We start from the raw sequence: 24648 nt of genomic DNA, 5'->3' as shown, positions 1-24648 counted from the left end.
CCTGAGAGAGAGCGACTCAGCTGAGTACAAGTTCAGGTTCATAACAAACGACTCAGGAGGGAAATATTTTGGTTCACCTGGAGTCACTTTGACTGTCACAGGTAACATTTTCATTTTAAATGGAGCAAAACATTAGTTCAGGCAGAGCACAGAGCTTTACCAGCTGCTTGGCTACCAGCTGACTAATAATGGTCATCATATTGATAGAAGTGGACAGTGCTTCCATTGTGACCCGACACTTCTTACTATTTCTTTGTTTACATGCTAATGCTGACACCATCTGCTGCCCCAGTCTCCTCATTATGTGCTTTGCTTTTGGTATTCTTTATTTCTCTCAAATCTAATGTTCATCTATGTGATTATTAAGGATAGTTAGCAGACTCTTCATTACTGCTTGGATTCTCTGAGAGCTCCCTCAAAGAGCACGTTCTTTTCCATCAAATCTAACTTTATAACCATTTGCTATAAATGGTTGATTCCTTGACGTTGTGATCAGTTAGTTTCAGATGTTTCAGATCATTTAGGAAATGTTACTGTGAACATGTGGATATTTGCTTGTATGTGCTGTATGTTGACAGTTAATTCTGAAATGACATTTCTGTTTGTTGTTCACAGATCCAGACTTCCAAGTGCATGTTAAGAAATCTTTCTCCAACCAGAATCCCACCTGGACAGAGCTGACATGTCACAGCAATTGTCAGCTGCCTGTTGATCCTTCCTACATCTGGTACAAGAATGGCCAGCTAATGGAGGGAAACAAAGTTTATTTTCATCCAGATCGAATTAATCCTGAGGATGAGTATTCTTGTGCTCTATCAGGATATGAATCTTTCCGCTCTCCTTCAGTGTGTGAGTTTTCTCTACAGTGTTCCACTAACACATCAAGTGAAAACTTTGACCCAAATAGTCTACAACAAGCCAGACCCAGTTTTACCGCTTGCACTTTTTCATTTATACGTTGTACTTTTATCAACATAACTATTTTACTCAGACCAAAACATGTCAATTGTTTGTTTGTTTTTTAATGACATGCTGGCTTGTGCTACGGTGTGTCAACTGCAGGACACACAATACAAGCAATGTGATCTTCAGAATGTTTGTAGAGACAGCAAGATTTATAGAACAAAACAAGATGTGTGACAGTGAGGCAGGTAGAGGTACCTGAATACACACACACACACACACACACACACACACACACACACACACACACACACACACACACACAGTGGGAGAGAGAGGGAGAGAGAGAAACAAATGTAGAAAAGGACAACTGATTAAAGATTAGTAATTAGCAATCTGCTCCCACCAGCAGGAGTCCAAAACTGCTGGTATTAAAGTCAGTGAGTACTTGAGACAGGTCTGTGGCAATAATAAAACATTAAACAGTGAATTGAAAATGTACTCTACTTTCTTTTATTTATTCCTGCCTCCATTATTGTCTTTAGAGTATATATTATCAGCAAATGAAACAGACTTTGTTTTATGATAATATTCTCATATTAAAGTTAATATGTGTTCATATCATCTCTTACAGATCCTCCAAAGCTTCCCTCTGTGTCAATGAGTCCCTCTGATGATATAATGGAGGACAGTTCAGTGACTCTGACCTGTAGCAGTGATGCTAACCCAGCAGCTAAATACACCTGGTACAAGGAGAATGTAAAGCCAGACCTTGAACCTCTCAGGAAAGAATCACAGCTTGTCTTCAGCTCCATCCAGTCCTCTGACTCTGGAGAGTATTACTGTACAACTGAGAACCAGCTGGGGAAGAGGACATCTGAATACATCTTTATTGATGTGAAATGTGAGTAAAACTGCTTATTTAAAAAGCAAAAAAATGCTTACACTGGTAAACATCTTTGCACTTTTTTAACCAAAAACATTTTGCAGATCATATGTGTTTTCTTCAGGTTCCATCTGTTCAATTCGATACAGACTTTGGGATTTTTCATTTATTTATAAGGACAACACACATTAATCAACATTTCTGTGTTAGCCAGCTGGCTAATTTTCAACTTCAGTCGCATGGTGAGATGTCCTGAAACTAATAAAGTGATGGTTAAAAATTACAGACAGACAATAACAAAAAAATAAGCACTCAAAAGATAGTTCACAAGCCATGCAGAGCAACAGGAGACAGCAAAACATTAATACAATATCCACTATTCATCCATTCACCAGACCACTTTCAAGTTTCCAGATGCTGCCACATGCATGATGCCATTTTTAAAATCCTGTGCCACTTTAGTAATCATCACTTTAAAATAATCTGTGTTATCTTTTATAGATGCTACAAAGACCTCTTCTGTGTCAGTGAGTCCCTCTGGTGAGATAGTGGAGGGCAGTTCAGTGACTCTGACCTGTAGCAGTGATGCTAACCCAGCTGCTAAATACACCTGGTACAAGGAGAACCAAACACTGCCTCAAGGACCAGAAGGAATTTATCATTTCACCTCCATCAGCCCTGAAGACAGAGGGTCATACCACTGCAAGTCTGAGAATAATTATGGACAGATCAACTCTTCATCTCTATTCATTGATGTCCAGTGTGAGTACAAAACAAATAAAATCTCTGACACACAAAGTGGGGTTTAACAGTACATTATGATTTATCTGCCATCTGAGTTTAGGCTGATAGAAACAATATCATGTTCTAAAGTAGGAAGACTGAAAGGTAGATTCTAACTTGGCTGCTTTTTCTTTCGTCCCCTCCTGCTGGTTTTTGTATGCATAAAAATGAACCCGAAGAAAAATATTGATTTGTTTGGTCTCTATACATATTGCCTCCCAGATGCTCCAAAGCTTCCCTCTGTGTCAGTGAGTCCCTCTGGTGAGATAGTGGAGGGCAGTTCAGGGAATCTGACCTGTAGCAGTGATGCTAACCCAGCAGCTAATTATACCTGGTACAAGGAGAATGAAGACTCACCAAAAGCATCAGGACAGATCTTCACCATCACTGATGTCAGACCTGAACACAGTGGAAATTATTACTGTGATGCACAGAACAAAAGAGGACATCGTAACTCCACCTTATATCTGACTGTTGTAGCAGGTACATTTTTTTCAATTCAGTCACACATGCACACATCATCGGTCATAATCCACCATATGATGAAATGAAGGTGGGGGGATTTTGTGGTGGCAATTTAATGAAGCCCTTTGCAAGTTAAACCATCCATGTGAAACTCTTCAGTTTCAGGTGAGAAGAAGCAGCTGGTGATTCTATGTGTATATCAGAGGGAGTGAATGATAGTCTGCACCAAAGGTTTTTGCAATGACTGGGACTGGGACAAAAATGGTTATGAAAAATAAAAGATTGCTGTCTTTAATTGCTGAGATTTCAGAACTTGGTAACATAACTAAAAATAATAATAGTAATAATAATATATATATATATATATATATATATATATATATATATATATATATATATATATATAGAAACACAAGCAGTCAAACATCCAGAAAAAGCCAAACTTATTTGCAAGAAAAAACAGAAGCTTACAGTGCAATAGTTACTCACACTGTCATTTATAGACATGCACACAGTTTACAGACAGACTTCCTGGTTTCACTTTTAGCTACTTGCTGTATTTGACTGCACACACTAATGAGAAGATTTTTACCAACATTTCCGGTTTGTCCACTTTCTTTCTTTCTTTTACTTCCAAATAAAGTTTAAGCTCATCCTACTTAACAGTTTGCTTTTTTCTAGCTGTTTGATTGCCTGACTGCTTTTGTCCTGTCAGATTTTGTGTAGTGATGTCCCTGTTTACCCAGATAATTGCAAGTAACTTGATGAATACAGTGTTCTCATGTGCCACAAAAACAAAGGCAATAACTACAAAAATAAGACCCAAGTTGCACTAAATAAAATATTTTCTGTAAGAGGCCTTAGTGTTTACCAAGTATGAAACTGTGGGACTAAAGGAAATGCTAACTGGCTATTTTAGTTCATGCAGGTGCATTGATTCTATGTGCAAAAATGCTTCAGTTACTTATTTGGTAAAGCAAATTTCAAGGTCAGGAAAGTAACAAACTGTTGGAGCTCTGCTTGAGCTGGTTGTAGTGCCACCACAGATATAGAGCCATTTGTATTCAGTAGTGGCTGAGAGAAACATGGACTTATGGAGAATTTTGATATTGAGCTACTGTATGTTTTCATTTAGAGGAAATGTGCCATACTACCAGTTGTAGCACATCTACCTGGAAGAAGGCCATGGGATAGACCCTGGATGTAGTGAAAGGGTTCAATCTCCCAGCTGGCCTAAGATAGCTTGGGGATCCCACAGAACAATGTCGTTTGTCTCCTAGGAGGAGATTATTATTACATTATTATTATTATTACACTATCTCAAAAGATCTTTTTTTTTGTTATATCAGTGTTGTATTTTATCACCATTACCCAGGAGCATGGAAATCAGTTATCATTGGAACAACCACTGCTGTTCTTCTGGCTATCATACTACTCTTTGTCTTCCTATTGATAAAGTAAGTTGATTTGTTTAACTAAAGCATTGCTTATTAAGTACAGTTTGGCAACTGAATTATGAAATAATTTGTCTTCTTAATTAATTCCCCTAACCAGTAAAAAGAGGCCCTGTAAGCAATTATCGGAGCCCGGAGAGAGAGATGAGAACAGAGAACAGGTGAGTAAAGAGAATTAAGCAATTCAGTGAAAAATACAGTGAAACCCTGCTCAATCCTGTTCATCAGTTCTGTTCAGATTGCTTAATCACTCAGTATCATAAAGTACAACATGAAAACTCAGTCAAGTTGTGAAGCAGTTCATGTCCTCATTGCCATTAGTCACTCTTCAATCCTCTTCATCACTTGGTCATGATTAAATTCCTGGTACATCCAGAACTTTGTATTTTGAACAGTGTATTTGTTCAATACCTTATATTTCTTTACTTGCCCTTTTGTCTCTTGTTGGTGAAACAGGAACATCTATTTGATCTGTATCATTACTTGAGGTGCTGTTGCTTAGGCCATGTTGGTCGTGGTTGCTTGTCATGTTAGTGTTCATCATTCAAACTTAGCTCAATCCATTACAATGTGACACGACTAACCATGATTCCAGTAGAATCACAGCTTAGTTTCCTGGTGATGAAATAACTCTAGTGAGAAAGGAGCTTGAACTAGTATGTAGTGTGTCTAGTGTGATATAGTTGGGCTCTACGTACTACACCAGCTCTGGAACCAAACTCATGAATCATGCCTCCTTTTCCAGAGCTGTCTGGGTCAAAGGCTTTTGGGGGTGTGTGGAGATACTCACAGTTTTCCTGCTGAGGATTCGTAGTATCCAGCTTTCTTGAAATGTTCCAGTGACACCTATTTGAATTAGGTCGCCCGAGGGACCTCTGAATCAGCAGCAGGCCAGAAGAACTGCAGCTTTTTTTGTCATATAGAAACACTCCGGTGGAGGAAAAAATTGGAGAAGCCATTGAAAAGACTTTTGGTTTAGCATGTCATGTTATGGTTTAACAGAACCTTTCTGAAGTTGTCGTGCACAATGTAAGACCTTAAGGGGATCATACAGGAATAAATTTAGTTATGTGAAAAGAACACTGAACCTGACTAACATGCTCTCTTTGGAGGAGGCAGAGGTAGAGAACTTGCCCATCTCTCTGTTGAGGGTCATTGAGGAAATCAAAAACTCTTGAAGAAGTATCAAGCTTGAATGTGGTTCACCAACAGAGCATCAATCTTGTCTCGGTATTGCAATGTCACGGGGAGGACAGTGCCTATGGACTAGCAAACGGGGATGGCAGTTCCCATCTTCTATAAAAAGGGACCAGAGAATGTCCTCTAATTATTAGGGTGCACATAGCTCAGCTTCCCCAGGAAACCTACACATAGCGGGTACAAAAGATTTACTTTTGAGAAGTCAACTGTCAAACCTCAGATTCAGGATAAACAATGGGGATCAAGGAGTGGAGTGTCCAATTTTTGTGACCCAAGGACTCTGGCATTTGCAGATAATGTAGTTCTGTTGGCTACATCAGCCTGAGACCTACAGCACACTTTAGATTGGTTTGCAGCAGAATATAAAGCAGCCGGTTGGATGGTTGACACCTCCAAATCTGAGGCTAAGGTAGTCTAGGGAAAACCCATGGATTGCCCCCTTCTGGTTGGGAATGAGTTGCTGCTCCAAGCAAAGAAATGCTGTTATCTTAAGGTCTTATTCTTGAGTCATGGTAAAAGGGAGCATAAGATCGACAGGTTGATCAGAAGATCAGAGTCTGAAGGCAAAACTCTCGCCAAGCTTTTTGTTTCACTCATGCATGGTATCATGTGTGAATGGGAGCAGGGATCAACATTCAGGGAAATCTGTACTGCCAATTTTCCACTTCAAGACCTAGTAACATTTCAGGGAAAATGCCAGTATAGTATGGTTGTGTTGTGAATGAAAGCAGTAACATTGCAGGGACAAGCACATAAAGGGTTACAGCCGTCTAGTGAAAGACGCTTTCACGTGGAGCGAGCGAAACAATCACAAGACTCTGCTGATGACATATTTGAATCTGTGACTTATTTATGGTTGTCTTGCCAATGCTTTCACGGGTGATTTGTCTCACAAACGTCTTGAATATTGAAAACATTTCAAGAACATTGGCACCGGACAAAACAGTTCCTCACCCACAATGTTCCTGAAAATAATAAAGAGACGTCTTCTGCCGCGTACACGTACCTCCAGCCTTGCCACATCTTTTTCTTCTGTTGAGTTTCATGACATTTGGCATCCATAAGTGTTGTATGACCGCCATCTGCCGGGCTGTCCTTTGCCCCATCTATTCTGGCATTGCCATGGCATGTGTGAAAAGGCACAAGATGGAAATTTTCCTGAATGTAGCTGCATGTGTGAATAGTGAAAATCACTGGCAGTGCCTGAACGGTTATCCCAGTAATTTACAGGGAAGTGTGTGTGAAAGAGGCTAAAGAGTTTGTGGGCTCACCCTTAAGTATAAGTTGACTTAGCTCTGATACCTGGAAGGTGTTAAGAGAAAACCATTGCTATATTGCATCGAAATGAGCTGTAGAGGTTTGGGCACCTGGTTAAGATGCCTCCTCGATGTTTCCCTGTAGATGTCTTACATACACAACTGGGAGAAGGCTTTGTAACAGACTCAGAACATGCTGGTTGAGATCACCTCATCAAGATCCACCAGGAGGAGCTGGAGCAGGAAAGGATGTCTTAGTCTGCCCCCACCACAACAGGCACAAGAAATAATTACAATAATAATAATAACAATATTGCTGTTGAATTTGCTTGTTTTGTTTACATTCTTTCTATCACTATTATTTTATACCATCTCCAGGATCATTTGATTTTTTTTTTTCTCAGTACCAGAGGTCAGGAAACAGAGGAAGACCCGGCTGCACTGTACAGCACAGTCAACAAAACCTGATGAACACAACAGGAATCTCTAGTCTGCCCTTTTTTAATTTTAAAGCAGGTAATCAATTGATTTTTAGCTATGCTAGTGGCATAGCTTTGGAGATGGCAATGTCAGTCGGTTGGTCGGTTTGTTGGTCCTGTTGGAACAGCAACTTATGGTCCCCACAGGATGAATCCCACTAACTTTGGTGATCCCCTGACTTCAACTCTAGTTGACATACTTGGTTTTTAGTAACATGTCTTGACAACTGTTGGATGGATTGTCATAACATTTGGTATAAATATCAGCAGATTCCCAGGATATGGATGAATTCTAATGACGTTGATGATTCCCTGACTTTTCAGTATCAGCACTTCAGAGTTTTCACTCATCTAGAGAAATATCTCAATATCTACAGGGTTGTTTCGCATGAAATTTGGTACATACATTTATTTTTACCAGACAATGAATCCCAATGACTTGCTTGACTTTTTCTTTATCACCATCATGAAGTTGATAATTGTGGTTTTGAGTGAAATGTCTCAACAACTACTGAATGGATTGCCATGAAATAACATTCATGGTCCTCTCAGAAAGAACTATATTGACTTTAATGATCCGAAATGTTTTTCCCTATCACCACAATTATGGGCTCAAAGTAGGGTCAAATGTATTGTAGCTGCGTATCACCACATCTGAATGTGTGCAAACTACTCCTGATCAGCCAATGGGGATGCTTTGAAACGGGGAAATAAGTCACAGATTCAATGGGGAATGTATGCTGAAGGCACTGAAAGCACACCCCAACCGAGCAGCTTCTGATCCTCAGGCTTCAGCTTCAGCACCAATTGTTTGGATGGGAAGTCCCGAGGCAGAGGGAGAGCATTTGCTGGGCAGCACTTCACCAAAAAGCATGGTGTGAGAGGCTTTTGCTCCAAAGATGATGGCCAAAATGAAGCTGCAAAGGACTTTTCAGCAGAGAAGTGTGTTACATTAAGTGCACCAAACTCCATTGAAAAATACAGCAATTTAACATAATGATGATTGGTTATGGATCACTTGTTAACCAGTCACTTAAGTTACGTTTTTAGTGAAATAAGTTCACATTTATCTACAATCTAGGTGCCGAATTAAATAGTGACTTCTAACAATACTTCATCTTATACATATCATCCGTGTTGCTTGTCCTACAACTACAAACAAGGCCTATTTTAAATTGTTTATTTTTATAAGGGATTTCAGCACAAGTGTTGTTAATTTCAGAGGCCGTTCAATTGGGGTGTGCTTTTAGTGGGCATTCTCCCAGCATTTCAGAGCATCCCCACTGGCTATTCAGGAGGAAGCGTCAAATGTGGGGCAAAAGTATTTGTAGGTTTGATTTGTACTCATAGATTTGATTTGTAGCTGTAAACTTGGGATTCACACATACAATTGAGTTTTATGGTAACTTTTTTCACCCACAAACAGATAGATGCGTAACTGCAAACCTTTTCTTCTTTATGCACTCACACGTTTTTTTATTTGTGCAAATCTTTTTCATTTTTTCACAAAATGTCATGCACCGCTACAGATCTCCTTAGAGGTTCAAAAATTAAATCTATTTGTTCAGGTATTTTTACAGATTCAATCATTTAAATTCATTTGTTCAAAACTTTTTTTACACATTCACACATTTGAATGTATTCATACAAAATTTTCAGCTCTTGTGATACACAGCTACAGTACATTTGACTCTATTTTGAGCCCATACACCATCAGGTCAAAATTTGAATCTGTCCAATACTTTGGTTTATAACCAAATACCTACAAAACTAACAATATTTCCATCAGCCACAGTTGTACTTTACTAGGTTAGCGCTAATTAGCAATTCTTAGCATGCTAACACTAAAATAATATGGTGAACATGGCATACATTACACCTGCTAAACATCTGCATGTTAGCATTGTTATTGTGAGCATGTTGTCTTGCTGGCTTTAGTGTGCACGACACAAACAAAATGAGGATTGTAAAAACATTGCTCCATAATGCTACTAGTGGTTGAAGACTCAACAGGGTACCTTTAACATGGGTTTAATGTAGACACACCAACATGCGGCTTCAGACATATCTCTGCACTACTGTATCAGATGCTAAGTGGTAAGCTTGTAATTTTTAAAGAAATTTAAAGATAGATTTTAAGATATAAAACAATTTCCAAGGTCTGAGTAATTTTTTTTCTCTTTTCTGTGTATACACTATGCTACCACATTCTATTTCCACACTTCTTTTTTTTTCTTTTTTTTTTTTTTAACCAGTTTCACTTTCCGAATTGGTTTTGTTTCCAGTTATTTCTACTACATTACCATAACAATTCTTACATTTTGTATACCTATTATTATGATTATTATGATTCTATCTTGTTATGTTCTTTATATATTTGTATTTGTTACACCATTTATTTAATTTTTTCTCACTCTGTTCTGTACTTTTTTTATTTGAAATAAAATGTTTTTTATCAGAGGTGGAGAAAATAAATATTTTCCATTTTTGTCCTCTGACTCCTTAGGCCTAATGAATAGGTGTTAATATGGTGATAATATTTCTAAAACGTATAGACATTTGTGTTAAAAGTATTATGTATGGTATGTTAATAACATGTTTTGACACAACACCAATTAGGATGTTATGGTTGCTAGACTAGCCGAGTGGTTCCCAACAGAAGAAGTAGTAGAAGGAAAAATAGACATAGTACATATTGCTTCATCTTAAGCATCTTACAAGAACTGAAGTGTAAAAATGAGAAGTTGTGGTTTTCACAGGGGCTTACAGTATGTGCCATTCTGTTTCCTGGCCAGGTGCAGTGAGTCATCGCTGGTTGATTAGCAGCCTCAAAGTGTGGAAGCCACTGAACCTTGCTAAAAAGTTGTTCTAATAGCTTACAGTTTTAATGCTAAGCTTAGATAATCAGCTACTGACAGTAGTTTCATATTTCATGTGCAGACATGCGAGTGGTATCGATCTTTTCTTCTAACTCTTAGCAAGAAAGCCAATAAGTGTGTTTCCCCAAAATGTCATACTACTCCTTTAAGTATGTTTTAACTTTTCAAACCGGTAACAATATAATACTATGAATTGCTATTAATATTGTACTCCCTGCATGTAACACATGCTTAGACTGAACTGTGAATTTGTTAATCTATTAACTTGGTTGAAATGGTTAATATTTTGTCCATCCTATTTATATGAAAGAGGGTGGACCCATTATTTGATACACCACACCCCACCTCAGTATTATGCAATACAGTTCAACAGTACCAAAAAAAAAAACAGCAGCCTCCACAATGAACCTAAAATAAATCAGCACATCACAGAGTTTTTACTAATCTACTTGTAATTTCCTATTGCTGCCACTAGATGTTAGTAAAGAGTTATATTTCATTGATAAATGAGTAAATTCTTGAATAAAAATGTTTTCAGTTCTAATTGGAGAGACGAGTCACTTATTGTGACAGTGATTGCAGTAAATCAGAATCTTAGATTGTGAATGACGTCCAACTGTAGACGTAATAAATTTTGTGTTCTGATTTACACATAGATTTCTATATCACTGATTTTCTTTTATTTTTTGTTGTACTGCGCTTTTTACTTTCTTAATACTTACAATAAACACTGTACTCAGCATGTGACTTCTTACATCTCATACTGATGCAGTACATCTCTTTGAACTCATGGTGGTGTATTCAGTGTATTAACATGCACTACAATTGTGAGGAGATGCATCAGACTAAATGTCACACATCCTTCACATGTCATGTCAACTGATTAACAATTAGTGATAAGCAATCTGCAATCTGCAGTCTAAAACTGCTTGCATGAAAGACAGTGAGTACCTGAGACAGTACACTGGTCAGTGGTAATAATCAAACATTAACAAGAAAACTGGAAATGTATTCTCTATACTTTCTTTTATTTATTCCTGCCTCCATTATTATCTTTAGAGTATAAATTATCAGCAAATGAAACAGAGTTTGTTTTATGACAATATTTACATCTCAAAGTTAATATGTGTTCATATCATCTCTTACAGATGCTCCAAAGCTTCCCTCTATGTCAGTGAGTCCCTCTGATGATATCATTGAGGGCAGTTCAGTGAATCTGACCTGTAGCAGTGATGCTAACCCAGCAGTTAAATACACCTGGTATAAGAAGAATGTAAAGCCAGACCTTCAACCTCTCAGTAAAGAACCACAGCTTGTCTTCAGCTCCATCCAGTCCTCTGACTCTGGAGAGTATTACTGTACAGCTGAGAACCAGCTGGGGAAGAGGACATCTGAATACATCTTTATTGATGTGAAATGTGAGTGAAACATCTCATTTAAAAAGTAAAAACTGCTTATATTGGTAAACATCTTTGCATTTTTTTAACCAAAAAGCATTTTGTAGATCATGTGTGTTTTCTTCAGGTTCCATCTGCTGTAAAAGTATAATTTAACAGTTCTGTTTCCTTCAGTTCAAACTTTTATACATTTCACCTATTTATAAAGACAATGCACATTAATCAATGTTTCTGTGTTTGTCAGCTGCCTAATTTTCAACTCCAGTCCCATTTGCTCTGAAAGCAATGAAGTGATGGTTAAAAATTACAGACAGAAGACAAGAGGATGCCACAAAAACAAAATAAGCACTCACAAGACAGTTCACAAGCCATGCAGAGCAACATGAGACAGCAAAACATTAATACAATATCCACTATTCATCCACTCACCAGACCACCTTCAAGTTTCCAGATGCTGCCACATGCATGCTGTTTTTAAATCACGTGCCACTGTAGTAATCATCACCTTAAAATAATCTGTGTTAATACATCTTTTATAGATGCTCCAAAGACCTCTTCTGTGTCAGTGAGTCCCTCTGGTGAGATAGTGGAGGGCAGTTCAATAAATCTGACCTGTAGCAGTGATGCTAACCCAGCAGCTAATTATACCTGGTACAAGGAGAATGAAGACTCACCAAAAGCATTAGGACGGATAATAACAGAACAAACGTCTCCTTATTATTTGGGCTTTTTTTATCCTGCAGACAGCTATTCCTGTGCTTTGAAAGGACATGAGACGTTCTCCTCTCCATCAGTGTGTGAGTTTATTCCACGAGCATGAGCATAATCAGCAGAGTAACAGTGATAAGTGTCAGGTTATGATGTCTGCACTGTACAGCTGCATGACTGTGATTGGATCATAAGATTTAAACATGTCAATATTTTCTCCTTCAGATGCACGTAAGATTCCTCTGGTGTCTGTGAGTCCCTCTGGGGACATTATCTTGGACAGTTCTGTGACTCTGACCTGTAGCAGTGATGCTAACCCAGCAGCTAAATACACCTGGTACAAGAAGAATGTAAATCCAGACCTTCAACCTCTCAGTAAAGAACCACAGCTTGTCTTCAGCTCCATCCAGTCCTCTGACTCTGGAGAGTATTACTGTACAGCTGAGAACCAGCAGGGGAAGAGGACATCTGAATACATCTTTATTGATGTGAAATGTGAGTCAAACAGTTCATTTAAAAAGCAACATACAGCTGTTTGTCTTTTGTTAACCTTGCCAAAAAAAGTGGAAAAGATTTGTCTGATCATGTCTGTTTTCTTCAGCTCTGCCTGCTTCACATTCAGTCTGCTGCTGTAGTTCACTGAGCAGCTCCAATACAACATGTTGTACTAATGCAACCCTTCCTCATTTTATAGTTAATTCATTTTGATACATCTCCTCCAGATGCTCCAAAGGTTCCCGCTGTGTCAGTGAGTCCCTCTGGTCAGATAGTGGAGGGCAGTTCAGTGAATCTGACCTGTAGCAGTGATGCTAACCCAGCAGCTAATTATACCTGGTACAAGGAGAATGAAGACTCACCAAAAGCATCAGGACAGATCTTCACCATCACTGATGTCAGACCTGAACACAGTGGGAATTATTACTGTGAAGCCCAGAACAGAAGAGGACGTCATAACTCCACCTTATATCTGACTGTTGGATCAGGTAAGTTATGCTCATTGAACTTCACACACACACACACACACACACACACACACACACACACACACACACACACACACACACACACACACACACACATATACTACATTTATTGATCAGCCTTCCTGTTGCTCTCAATTTTTAGGGAAATCAGTATTTATAATGAATATTATCAGGTTGATTCTGGTGGTCCTGATGCTGATTGCTCTGCTTCTCTTGAATCTGTTGACGAGGTAAAATAATAAAAATTAAATAATTTATTTAATTTTCTTATTAAAACATTTTCACATGAATTTCATTTAGTTAAATACTTTTTGATTTTGTTGGATTCAATCCAGGAAGAGGAAAACTCTGAGCTCCAACACCGGGCTAAATGAACCTGTAGAGACTATAGAGGTGAGAGAGAGACCTTATTGAGAGAACTTACCCTAAAATACAGTTATGATCACTTGACTCATAAATGCACTCAAACACATTTATATTGTCAGCATGAAGCTGTGAAGTGAATTTATATTTAAAATACAGCTTGCAAAGTGGGAACCTAATGTATTTAACCTGAATGCAATTTTGGCAAATAATTCAGTTTTAAACATGATTTAATACATCTTTAGTAAAATCTAATTATATACATGTTTCATGAATGAGGTCCATTAATCCTCATTTTGGCATCTCTCCCCATCAGTTGGACTCTTCTCTTGTGTATGAGAACGTCTCAGACTTGCAGGTCGCCGCTGCAGCACAGACAGAAGACACAGAGGAGCAGGAAGACGTGGAGTAAAGTCCAGTCAGGCTGGAGCATCATGAAAGGAAGAAAAAACAGGCTGACATCAGATTCATAGTAACAGTTATGAGAAGTACTTCACCTAAATTTCATGTGATTTTGTTGTGATGCAGTTGAACCAGAGGCTGGACTCACCTGATGGAAGCAGAAAGTAGTACAACAGTGAAATATGACAGTGGAGAGAGAGGCTGTAGAGGATGATGTGGACGTTTTCATGTTCAGTTTTCAGCAGCAGCAGCAGGTAGAAGTGAGCAGCACAGACAGTCAGTAACAGCATGTAGCAGAAGCTTTGAGAAGAATGTGCTGATGGCAGCTTGAACTGAATCATGTCGACGTGTCAAACATGATTGATTGTTTAGATCAGTTGAATGTCAGGTGGTGTGTGTGACTCAATTGATTTATAATTTACTGAATGTTCTGTCTGAACTAATGCAAGCTTATTTTTTTCTCTGTAGAGTTCGTTATATTACAGATATTCAGGATTAGAGCTGTTTTTGCAAACTGTTATTTTAAATGTATAAATAATGTAATTAATCACTTTTGAAGAATCCTGATTATCTTCTTGTGCAGTATACTGTATATTTACACACATCAAACATGATCTCAGTTCTATCACACTTTGTTGAATGTCACATTATCCAGATATTGCAGTGGCTGATTCACAATAAACAGACAGCTTCCACAACAACTCTGTAGTTGGAAACATGATTTCAGTTCCCTCTCACTGCTGCAGAGGGCGACAGCGTGCAGAAAGTTTCAGCTTTAAATAAATTGTTTTTATGTTTATCTTTCATTTTATGAATTTATTTTCCATCTATGAAGATCACTTTTCAAGACCAGAACACTGGACTCTTATTCTCTGTAACATAGATTATATCAAGTCTTTGGACAACAGTAAAACATGGTTTTAACATATATGTTTACTGTCTTATTTCTCCTCATGAATATTCATAATACTAAGAAAGAGGAAGGAAATCAAGTCATTTAACATCCTGATATCTGACTTCTGCTCACAGATCACAGAGGACGAGCATCTTAACAGACAACGTCCTTCTCTGTTGTAAGTAGAATAGTTTACTGATATGACTATTACATGTTATGTACATTATTTGATGTATTTTATTGTCTCTGAAGCTTCACAGCGAGATGAGAGGAGCAGCTATGAGTTCAACAGCAGCAGCAAGTGGATTTGTTGTCTTCCTTCTCTCTGTGTCAGGTACTGTATATCTACATTTACATTGTAGGACATTTAGCACATTTATTCAGAGCAGCATGAAGTGACTTTAAGAAAGTAAATATAAAATATCCCAGATCAGCACTTTTCTAGGTTTGATGTATGTGTGATGCAGTATGATGAATAACTTTTAAACTCTACAACACCAAACATTCACTTCTGTTTATTTCTGTGTAAAATATAGCTGTTGAATGAAGACAAAAAAATAATAACAATATTTACTGCTCAACACTTTAAAAATATTATATTAAGATGTTTAGCTGTGTCTGTGTCATGGGTGGTGGGGGTGGGGCCTGGCTAGTAAGCTAGTAAGGCTACTGATGTTCGGTCTGTTGCCCACAGCTGGCTGTGTGTCACAGCTGGCTGCAGCATCATACAGCAGTGGTCAGGACCTGACAGTAATTCATGTTCTGCGTTCTGCTACACATCTGCACAGATCAGTTGTTACACACAGTTTCCAGGTTTATACGGAGGAATTGTTTGTAATAAAGCAGCCCTTATGGGTGAATCCTGAGCTCCATCAGAGCTGTCAGGACATTTTTATTTGTATTAGTTGAAAGTCCGAGATAAGCCTGAAACCCCCATATCCACTTGAAATCAACACATCATTACTTCTTAAGTCTCATCTACTGGCATCTTGCTCATTTTGCATGTTAATAATGTAAAGAGGAAGGAAGTTGAGTTTATTTTTAACAGCTTGACTTCTGTCTTCTGCCTGCAGACCACAGAGAGACATGATCTTATGAAGACAACGTCCCTCTACATTGAAGTCTTGTCTTTTTTCTTCTTGGGATTATTATTTACCTGCAGACATGTTTTATTATCTCTGAAGTCAGAGAGATGAGAGGAACAGCTATGAGTTTAACAGCAGCAGCGAGTGGATTTGTTGTCTTCCTTCTCTCTGTGTCAGGTACTGTATGTCTACATTTACATTGTAGGGACACTGTAACTTATTCAGAGCAGCATGAAATGAGTTTCAGAGAGGAAGAAATCATTCATTCTCAGATCACCATGTTTATATTTGACTTGTAAAGTGATACATAGTCTATCCTTAAAACTCTGCAGCCATGAGGCATAGGATTGGTTTTATAATGGTTGGGACATTTTTGTTGGTTGACCAATATGCACATTTATGTTCAATTGTTCACATTTGTGTACACACAAATGTTTTGTTTTGTTTTTGTTTTTAATTAAAAATGCATTTACTTATATAACTTGTCCAAAACAGCACTTGAATCATGTGGATTGTTTTTAGATTTGAAATGATGCTTCACTTATTTATAAATAGATTCAAGACTTAAATCAATATTTGACACTCACATATGATAGAGAGTCACTTTACTTCATACTTTTCTGTTTTAACTAAACTGTCTGCTGTGTCTTGTCTCTCTTTTACTGTATAGATTTACCTTCAAAACACTACTGAGAGAGACATAGCAATGATCAAACATTAATCTGTCTTTAAACCATCTCAAAAACTTTCACTTGTTTGTTTCTTTAAAACTGATATTAAGCAAACTAAATATTTGTATATTTGTTTCCTAGTTTCCTTTCCAGGTTTGCAATCTGAAACACAATAATAAGTGAAAATAAGTCTTTCCCCTGATGTTGTTTTGAATCTGATTGTGGTTTCTGATGTGCTCTGTGTTACAGTGGTACAGGGTCAGAATGACTGGGGAGTGACTTACACCTCTACTCAGATCTGTGCCTTCAAAAGATCAACAGTGAAGATAAACTGCACTTACAGATACCCATCCAGAATAAATGACCATGATACTGAAGTTAAGGAAACATTCTGGTTTACAAAAGAGAGTAATGGTGTGTTTGTGGATCTGAAAAAAGAGTATTCAGGTCGTGTTCAGTATCAGTGTGATAAGAAGGACTGCACTCTGAGAATCACAGACCTGAGAGAGAGCGACTCAGCTGAGTACAAGTTCAGGTTCATAACAAACCAACCAGGAGGGAAATATTTTGGTTCACCTGGAGTCACTTTGACTGTCACAGGTAACATTTTCATTTTAAATGGAGCAAAACATTAGTTCAGGCAGAGCACAGAGCTTTACCAGCTGCTTGGCTACCAGCTGACTAATAATGGTCATCATATTGATAGAAGTGGACAGTGCTTCCATTGTGACCCGACACTTCTTACTATTACTTTGCTTACATGCTAATGCTGACACCATCTGCTGTCCCAGTCTCCTCATTATGTGCTTTGCTTTTGGTATTCTTTATTTCTCTCAAATCTAGTATTCATCTATGTGATTATTAAGGTTAGTTAGCAGACTCTTCATTACTGCTTGGATTCTCTGAGAGCTCCCTCAAAGAGCAGGTTCTTTTCCATCAAATCTAACTTTATAACCATTTGCTATAAATGGTTGATTCCTTGACGTTGTGATCAGTTAGTTTCAGATGTTTCAGATCATTTAGGAAATGTTACTGTGAACATGTGGATATTTGCTTGTATGTGCTGTATGTTGACAGTTAATTCTGACATTTCTGTTTGTTGTTCACAGATCCAGACTTCCAAGTGCATGTTAAGAAATCTTTCTCCAACCAGAATCCCACCCGGACAGAGCTGACATGTCACAGCAATTGTCAGCTGCCTGTTGATCCTTCCTACATCTGGTACAAGAATGGCCAGCTAATGGAGGGAAACAAAGTTTATTTTCATCCAGATCGAATTAATCCTGAGGACGAGTATTCTTGTGCTCTATCAGGATATGAATCTTTCCGCTCTCCTTCAGTGTGTGAGTTTTCTCTACAGTGTTCCACTAACACATCAAGTGAAAACTTTGACCCAAATAGTCTACAACAAGCCAGACCCAGTTTTACCGCTTGCACTTTTTCATTTATACGTTGTACTTTTATCAACATAACTATTTTACTCAGACCAAAACATGTCAATTGTTTGTTTGTTTTTTAATGACATGCTGGCTTGTGCTACGGTGTGTCAACTGCAGGACACACAATACAAGCAATGTGATCTTCAGAATGTTTGTAGAGACAGCAAGATTTATAGAACAAAACAAGATGTGTGACAGTGAGGCAGGTAGAGGTACCTGAATACACACACACACACACACACACACACACACACACACACACACACACACACACACACACACAGTGGGAGAGAGAGGGAGAGAGAGAAACAAATGTAGAAAAGGACAACTGATTAAAGATTAGTAATTAGCAATCTGCCCCCATCAGCAGGAGTCCAAAACTGCTGGTATTAAAGTCAGTGAGTACTTGAGACAGGTCTGTGGCAATAATAAAACATTAAACAGTGAATTGAAAATGTACTCTACTTTCTTTTATTTAATCCTGCCTCCATTATTGTCTTTAGAGTATATATTATCAGCAAATGAAACAGACTTTGTTTTATGATAATATTCTCATATTAAAGTTAATATGTGTTCATATCATCTCTTACAGATCCTCCAAAGCTTCCCTCTGTGTCAATGAGTCCCTCTGATGATATAATGGAGGACAGTTCAGTGACTCTGACCTGTAGCAGTGATGCTAACCCAGCAGCTAAATACACCTGGTACAAGGAGAATGTAAAGCCAGACCTTGAACCTCTCAGGAAAGAATCACAGCTTGACTTCAGCTCCATCCAGTCCTCTGACTCTGGAGAGTATTACTGTACAACTGAGAACCAGCTGGGGAAGAGGACATCTGAATACATCTTTATTGATGTGAAATGTGAGTAAAACTGCTTATTTAAAAAGCAAAAAAATGCTTACACTGGTAAACATCTTTGCACTTTTTTAACCAAAAACATTTTGCAGATCATATGTGTTTTCTTCAGGTTCCATCTGTTCAATTCGATACAGACTTTGGGATTCTTCATTTATTTATAAGGACAACACACATTAATCAACATTTCTGTGTTAGCCAGCTGGCTAATTTTCAACTTCAGTTGCATGGTGAGATGTCCTGAAACTAATAAAGTGATGGTTAAAAATTACAGACAGACAATAACAAAAAAATAAGCACTCAAAAGACAGTTCACAAGCTGTGCAGAGCAACAGGACACAGCAAAACATTAATACAATATCCACTATTCATCCATTCACCAGACCACTTTCAAGTTTCCAGATGCTGCCACATGCATGATGCCATTTTTAAAATCCTGTGCCACTTTAGTAATCATCACTTTAAAATAATCTGTGTTAATAAATCTTTTATAGATCCTCCAAAGGCCTCTTCTGTGTCAGTGAGTCCCTCTGGTGAGATAGTGGAGGGCAGTTCAGTGACTCTGACCTGTAGCAGTGATGCTAACCCAGCTGCTAAATACACCTGGTACAAGGAGAACCAAACACTGCCTCAAGGACCAGAAGGAATTTATCATTTCACCTCCATCAGCCCTGAAGACAGAGGGTCATACCACTGCAAGTCTGAGAATAATTATGGACAGATCAACTCTTCATCTCTATTCATTGATGTCCAGTGTGAGTACAAAACAAATAAAATCTCTGACACACAAAGTGGGGTTTAACAGTACATTATGATTTATCTGCCATCTGAGTTTAGGCTGATAGAAACAATATCATGTTCTAAAGTAGGAAGACTGAAAGGTAGATTCTAACTTGGCTGCTTTTTCTTTCGTCCCCTCCTGCTGGTTTTTGTATGCATAAAAATGAACCCGAAGAAAAATATTGATTTGTTTGGTCTCTATACATATTGCCTCCCAGATGCTCCAAAGCTTCCCTCTGTGTCAGTGAGTTTCTCTGGTGAGATAGTGGAGGGCAGTTCAGTGAATCTGACCTGTAGCAGTGATGCTAACCCAACAGCCAATTATACCTGGTACAAGGAGAATGAAGACTCACCAAAAGCATCAGGACAGATCTTCACCATCACTGATGTCAGACCTGAACACAGTGGAAATTATTACTGTGACACACAGAACAAAAGAGGACATCGTAACTCCACCTTATATCTGACTGTTGTAGCAGGTACATTTTTTTCAGTTCACTCACACATGTACACATCATCGGTCATAATCCACCATATGATGAAATGAAGGTGGGGGGATTTTGTGGTGGCAATTTAATGAAGCCCTTTGCAAGTTAAACCATCCATGTGAAACTCTTCAGTTTCAGGTGAGAAGAAGCAGCTGGTGATTCTATGTGTATATCAGAGGGAGTGAATGATAGTCTGCACCAAAGGTTTTTGCAATGACTGGGACTGGGACAAAAATGGTTATGAAAAATAAAAGATTGCTGTCTTTAATTGCTGAGATTTCAGAACTTGGTAACATAACTAAAAATAATAATAGTAATAATAATAATAATTATATATATATATATATAGAAACACAAGCAGTCAAACATCCAGAAAAAGCCAAACTTATTTGCAAGAAAAAACAGAAGCTTACAGTGCAATAGTTACTCACACTGTCATTTATAGACATGCACACAGTTTACAGACAGACTTCCTGGTTTCACTTTTAGCTATTTGCTGTATTTGACTGCACACACTAATGAGAAGATTTTTACCAACATTTCCGGTTTGTCCACTTTCTTTCTTTCTTTTACTTCCAAATAAAGTTTAAGCGCATCCTACTTAACTGTTTGCTTTTTTCTAGCTGTTTGATTGCCTGACTGCTTTTGTCCTGTCAGATTTTGTGTAGTGATGTCCCTGTTTACCCAGATAATTGCAAGTAACTTGATGAATACAGTGTTCTCATGTGCCACAAAAACAAAGGCAATAACTACAAAAATAAGACCCAAGTTGCACTAAATAAAATATTTTCTGTAAGAGGCCTTAGTGTTTACCAAGTATGAAACTGTGGGACTAAAGGAAATGCTAACTGGCTATTTTAGTTCATGCAGGTGCATTGATTCTATGTGCAAAAATGCTTCAGTTACTTATTTGGTAAAGCAAATTTCAAGGTCAGGAAAGTAACAAACTGTTGGAGCTCTGCTTGAGCTGATTGTAGTGCCACCACAGATATAGAGCCATTTGTATTCAGTAGTGGCTGAGAGAAACACGGACTTATGGAGAATTTTGATATTGAGCTACTGTATGTTTTCATTTAGAGGAAATGTGCCATACTACCAGTTGTAGCACATCTACCTGGCAGAAGGCCATGGGATAGACCCTGGATGTAGTGAAAGGGTTCAATCTCCCAGCTGGCCTAAGATAGCTTGGGGATCCCACAGAACAATGTCGTTTATCTCCTAGGAGGACCATTATTATTACACTATCTCAAAAGATCTTTTTTTTTTGTTATATCAGTGTTGTATTTTATCACCATTACCCAGGAGCATGGAAATCAGTTATCATTGGAACAACCACTGCTGTTCTTCTGGCTATCATACTACTCTTTGTCTTCCTATTAATAAAGTAAGTTGATTTGTTTAACTAAAGCATTGCTTATTAAGTACAGTTTGGCAACTGAATTATGAAATAATTTGTCTTCTTAATTAATTCCCCTAACCAGTAAAAAGAGGCCCTGTAAGCAATTATCGGAGCCCGGAGAGAGAGATGAGAACAGAGAACAGGTGAGTAAAGAGAATTAAGCAATTCAGTGAAAAATACAGTGAAACCCTGCTTTGGTTCATCAGTTCTGTTCAGATTGCTTAATCACTCAGTATCATAAAGTACAACATGAAAACTCAGTCAAGTTGTGAAGCAGTTCATGTCCTCATTGCCATTAGTCACTCTTCAATCCTCTTCATCACTTGGTCATGATTAGATTCCTGGTACATCCAGAACTTTGTATTTTGAACAAGGTATTTGTTCAATACCTTATATTTCTTTACTTGCCCTTTTGTCTCTTGTTGGTGAAACAGGAACATCTATTTGATCTGTATCATTACTTGAGGTGCTGTTGCTTAGGCCTTGTTGGTCATGGTTGCTTGTCATGTTAGTGTTCATCATTCAAACTTAGCTCAATCCATTACAATGTGACACGACTAACCATGATTCCAGTAGAATCACAGCTTAGTTTCCTGGTGATGTAATAACTCTAGTGAGAAAGGAGCTTGAACTAGTATGTAGTGTGTCTAGTGTGATATAGTTGGGCTCTACGTACTACACCAGCTCTGGAACCAAACTCATGAATCATGCCCCCTTTTCCAGAGCTGTCTGGGTCAAAGGCTGTGTGGAGATACTCACAGTTTTCCTGCTGAGGATTCGTAGTATCCAGCTTTCTTGAAATGTTCCAGTGACACCTATTTGAATTAGGTCGCCCGAGGGACCTCTGAATCAGCAGCAGGCCAGAAGAACTGCAGCTTTTTTTGTCATATACAAACACTCCAGTGGAGGAAAAAATTGGAGAAGCCATTGAAAAGACTTTTGGTTTAGCTTGTCATGTTATGGTTTGACAGAACCTTTCTGAAGTTGTTGTGCACAATGTAAGACCTTAAGGGGATCATACAGGAATAAATTTAGTTATGTGAAAAGAACACTGAGGAACTCCTGAACCTGACTAACATGCTCTCTTTGGAGGAGGCAGAGGTAGAGAACTTGCCCATCTCTCTGTTGAGGGTCATTGAGGAAATCAAAAACTCTTGAAGAAGTATCAAGGGTGAATGTGGTTCACCAACAGAGCATCAATCTTGTCTCGGTATTGCAATGTCACGGGGAGGACAGTGCCTATGGACTAGCAAACAGGGATGGCAGTTCCCATCTTCTATAAAAAGGGACCAGAGAATGTCCTCTAATTATTAGGGTGCACATAGCTCAGCTTCCCCAGGAAACCTACACCTAGCGGGTACAAAAGATTTACTTTTGAGAAGTCAACTGTCAAACCTCAGATTCAGGATAAACAATGGGGATCAAGGAGTGGAGTGTCCAATTTTTGTGACCCAAGGACTCTGGCATTTGCAGATAATGTAGTTCTGTTGGCTACATCAGCCTGAGACCTACAGCACACTTTAGATTGGTTTGCAGCAGAATATAAAGCAGCCGGTTGGATGGTTGACACCTCCAAATCTGAGGCTAAGGTAGTCTAGGGAAAACCCATGGATTGCCCCCCTTCTGGTTGGGAATGAGTTGCTGCAAAGAAATGCTGTTATTATGTTATTATGTTATTATGTTAACTATTATGTTAAGGTCTTATTCTTGAGTCATGGTAAAAGGGAGCATAAGATCGACAGGTTGATCAGAAGATCAGAGTCTGAAGGCAAAACTCTCGCCAAGCTTTTTGTTTCACTCATGCATGGTATCATGTGTGAATGGGAGCAGGGATCAACATTCAGGGAAATCTGTACTGCCAATTTTCCACTTCAAGACCTAGTAACATATCAGGGAAAATGCCAGTATAGTATGGTTGTGTTGTGAATGAAAGCAGTAACATTGCAGGGACAAGCACATAAAGGGTTACAGCCGTCTAGTGAAAGACGCTTTCACGTGGAGCGAGCGAAACAATCACAAGACTCTGCTGATGACATATTTGAATCTGTGACTTATTTATGGTTGTCTTGCCAATGCTTTCACGGGTGATTTGTCTCACAAACATCTTGAATATTGAAAACATTTCAAGAACATTGGCACCGGACAAAACAGTTCCTCACCCACAATGTTCCTGAAAATAATAAAGAGACGTCTTCTGCCGCGTACACGTACCTCCAGCCTTGCCACATCTTTTTCTTCTGTTGAGTTTCATGACATTTGGCATCCATAAGTGTTGTATGACCGCCATCTGCCGGGCTGTCCTTTGCCCCATCTATTCTGGCATTGCCATGGCATGTGTGAAAAGGCACAAGATGGAAATTTTCCTGAATGTAGCTGCATGTGTGAATAGTGAAAATCACTGGCAGTGCCTGAACGGTTATCCCAGTAATTTACAGGGAAGTGTGTGTGAAAGAGGCTAAAGAGTTTGTGGGCTCACCCTTAAGTATAAGTTGACTTAGCTCTGATACCTGGAAGGTGTTAAGAGAAAACCATTGCTATATTGCATCGAAATGAGCTGTAGAGGTTTGGGCACCTGGTTAAGATGCCTCCTCGATGTTTCCCTGTAGATGTCTTACATACACAACTGGGAGAAGGCTTTGTAACAGACTCAGAACATGCTGGTTGAGATCACCTCATCAAGATCCACCAGGAGGAGCTGGAGCAGGAAAGGATGTCTTAGTCTGCCCCCACCACAACAGGCACAAGAAATAAATGGAGAAAATGGATTTGTCAATAAATCAAGAGGGTGAACAACTAATGTTCTACCAAAGCTAGACATAACTACACATGTAAAAGTAAATTTGTCTTTGCAGCGCCGACCCACTGAGAGGCAGCCCG

General features: G+C 38.5%; 1 protein-coding gene and 1 long non-coding RNA gene across 2 annotated transcripts; both read left to right on the top strand.

Annotated features, from left to right (window-relative positions):
* Positions 1 to 573: 573 nt before the first annotated feature.
* Positions 574 to 2091, top strand: LOC122973342 (B-cell receptor CD22-like). The gene is made up of 2 exons (XM_044340779.1): positions 574 to 849; positions 1538 to 2091. The coding sequence occupies exons 1-2, from the start codon at positions 747 to 749 to the stop codon at positions 1813 to 1815; spliced, it is 381 nt and encodes a 126-aa protein (XP_044196714.1). The 5' UTR covers positions 574 to 746; the 3' UTR covers positions 1816 to 2091.
* An 813-nt stretch (positions 2092 to 2904) lies between these two features.
* On the top strand, positions 2905 to 4677 carry LOC122973577. The gene is made up of 3 exons (XR_006400089.1): positions 2905 to 3055; positions 4413 to 4494; positions 4592 to 4677. It is a non-coding gene; the product is annotated as an uncharacterized LOC122973577 (long non-coding RNA).
* Positions 4678 to 24648: the final 19971 nt, after the last annotated feature.

Source organism: Thunnus albacares, chromosome 3 (genome assembly GCF_914725855.1).
Source record: "Thunnus albacares chromosome 3, fThuAlb1.1, whole genome shotgun sequence".
In the NCBI taxonomy this organism is placed as follows: domain Eukaryota; kingdom Metazoa; phylum Chordata; class Actinopteri; order Scombriformes; family Scombridae; genus Thunnus; species Thunnus albacares.
Note: the sequence above shows the minus strand (reverse complement) of the source record. Positions and strands in the feature narration are given on the sequence as shown.

Coding starts and splice junctions, on each gene's coding strand:
- LOC122973342 (XM_044340779.1), top strand. CDS start 747: ATGGAGGGAAACAAAGTTTATTTTCATCCAGATCGAATTAATCCTGAG. Junction 850..1,537: donor TTTCCGCTCTCCTTCAGTGT/GTGAGTTTTCTC, acceptor CATCTCTTACAG/ATCCTCCAAAGCTTCCCTCT.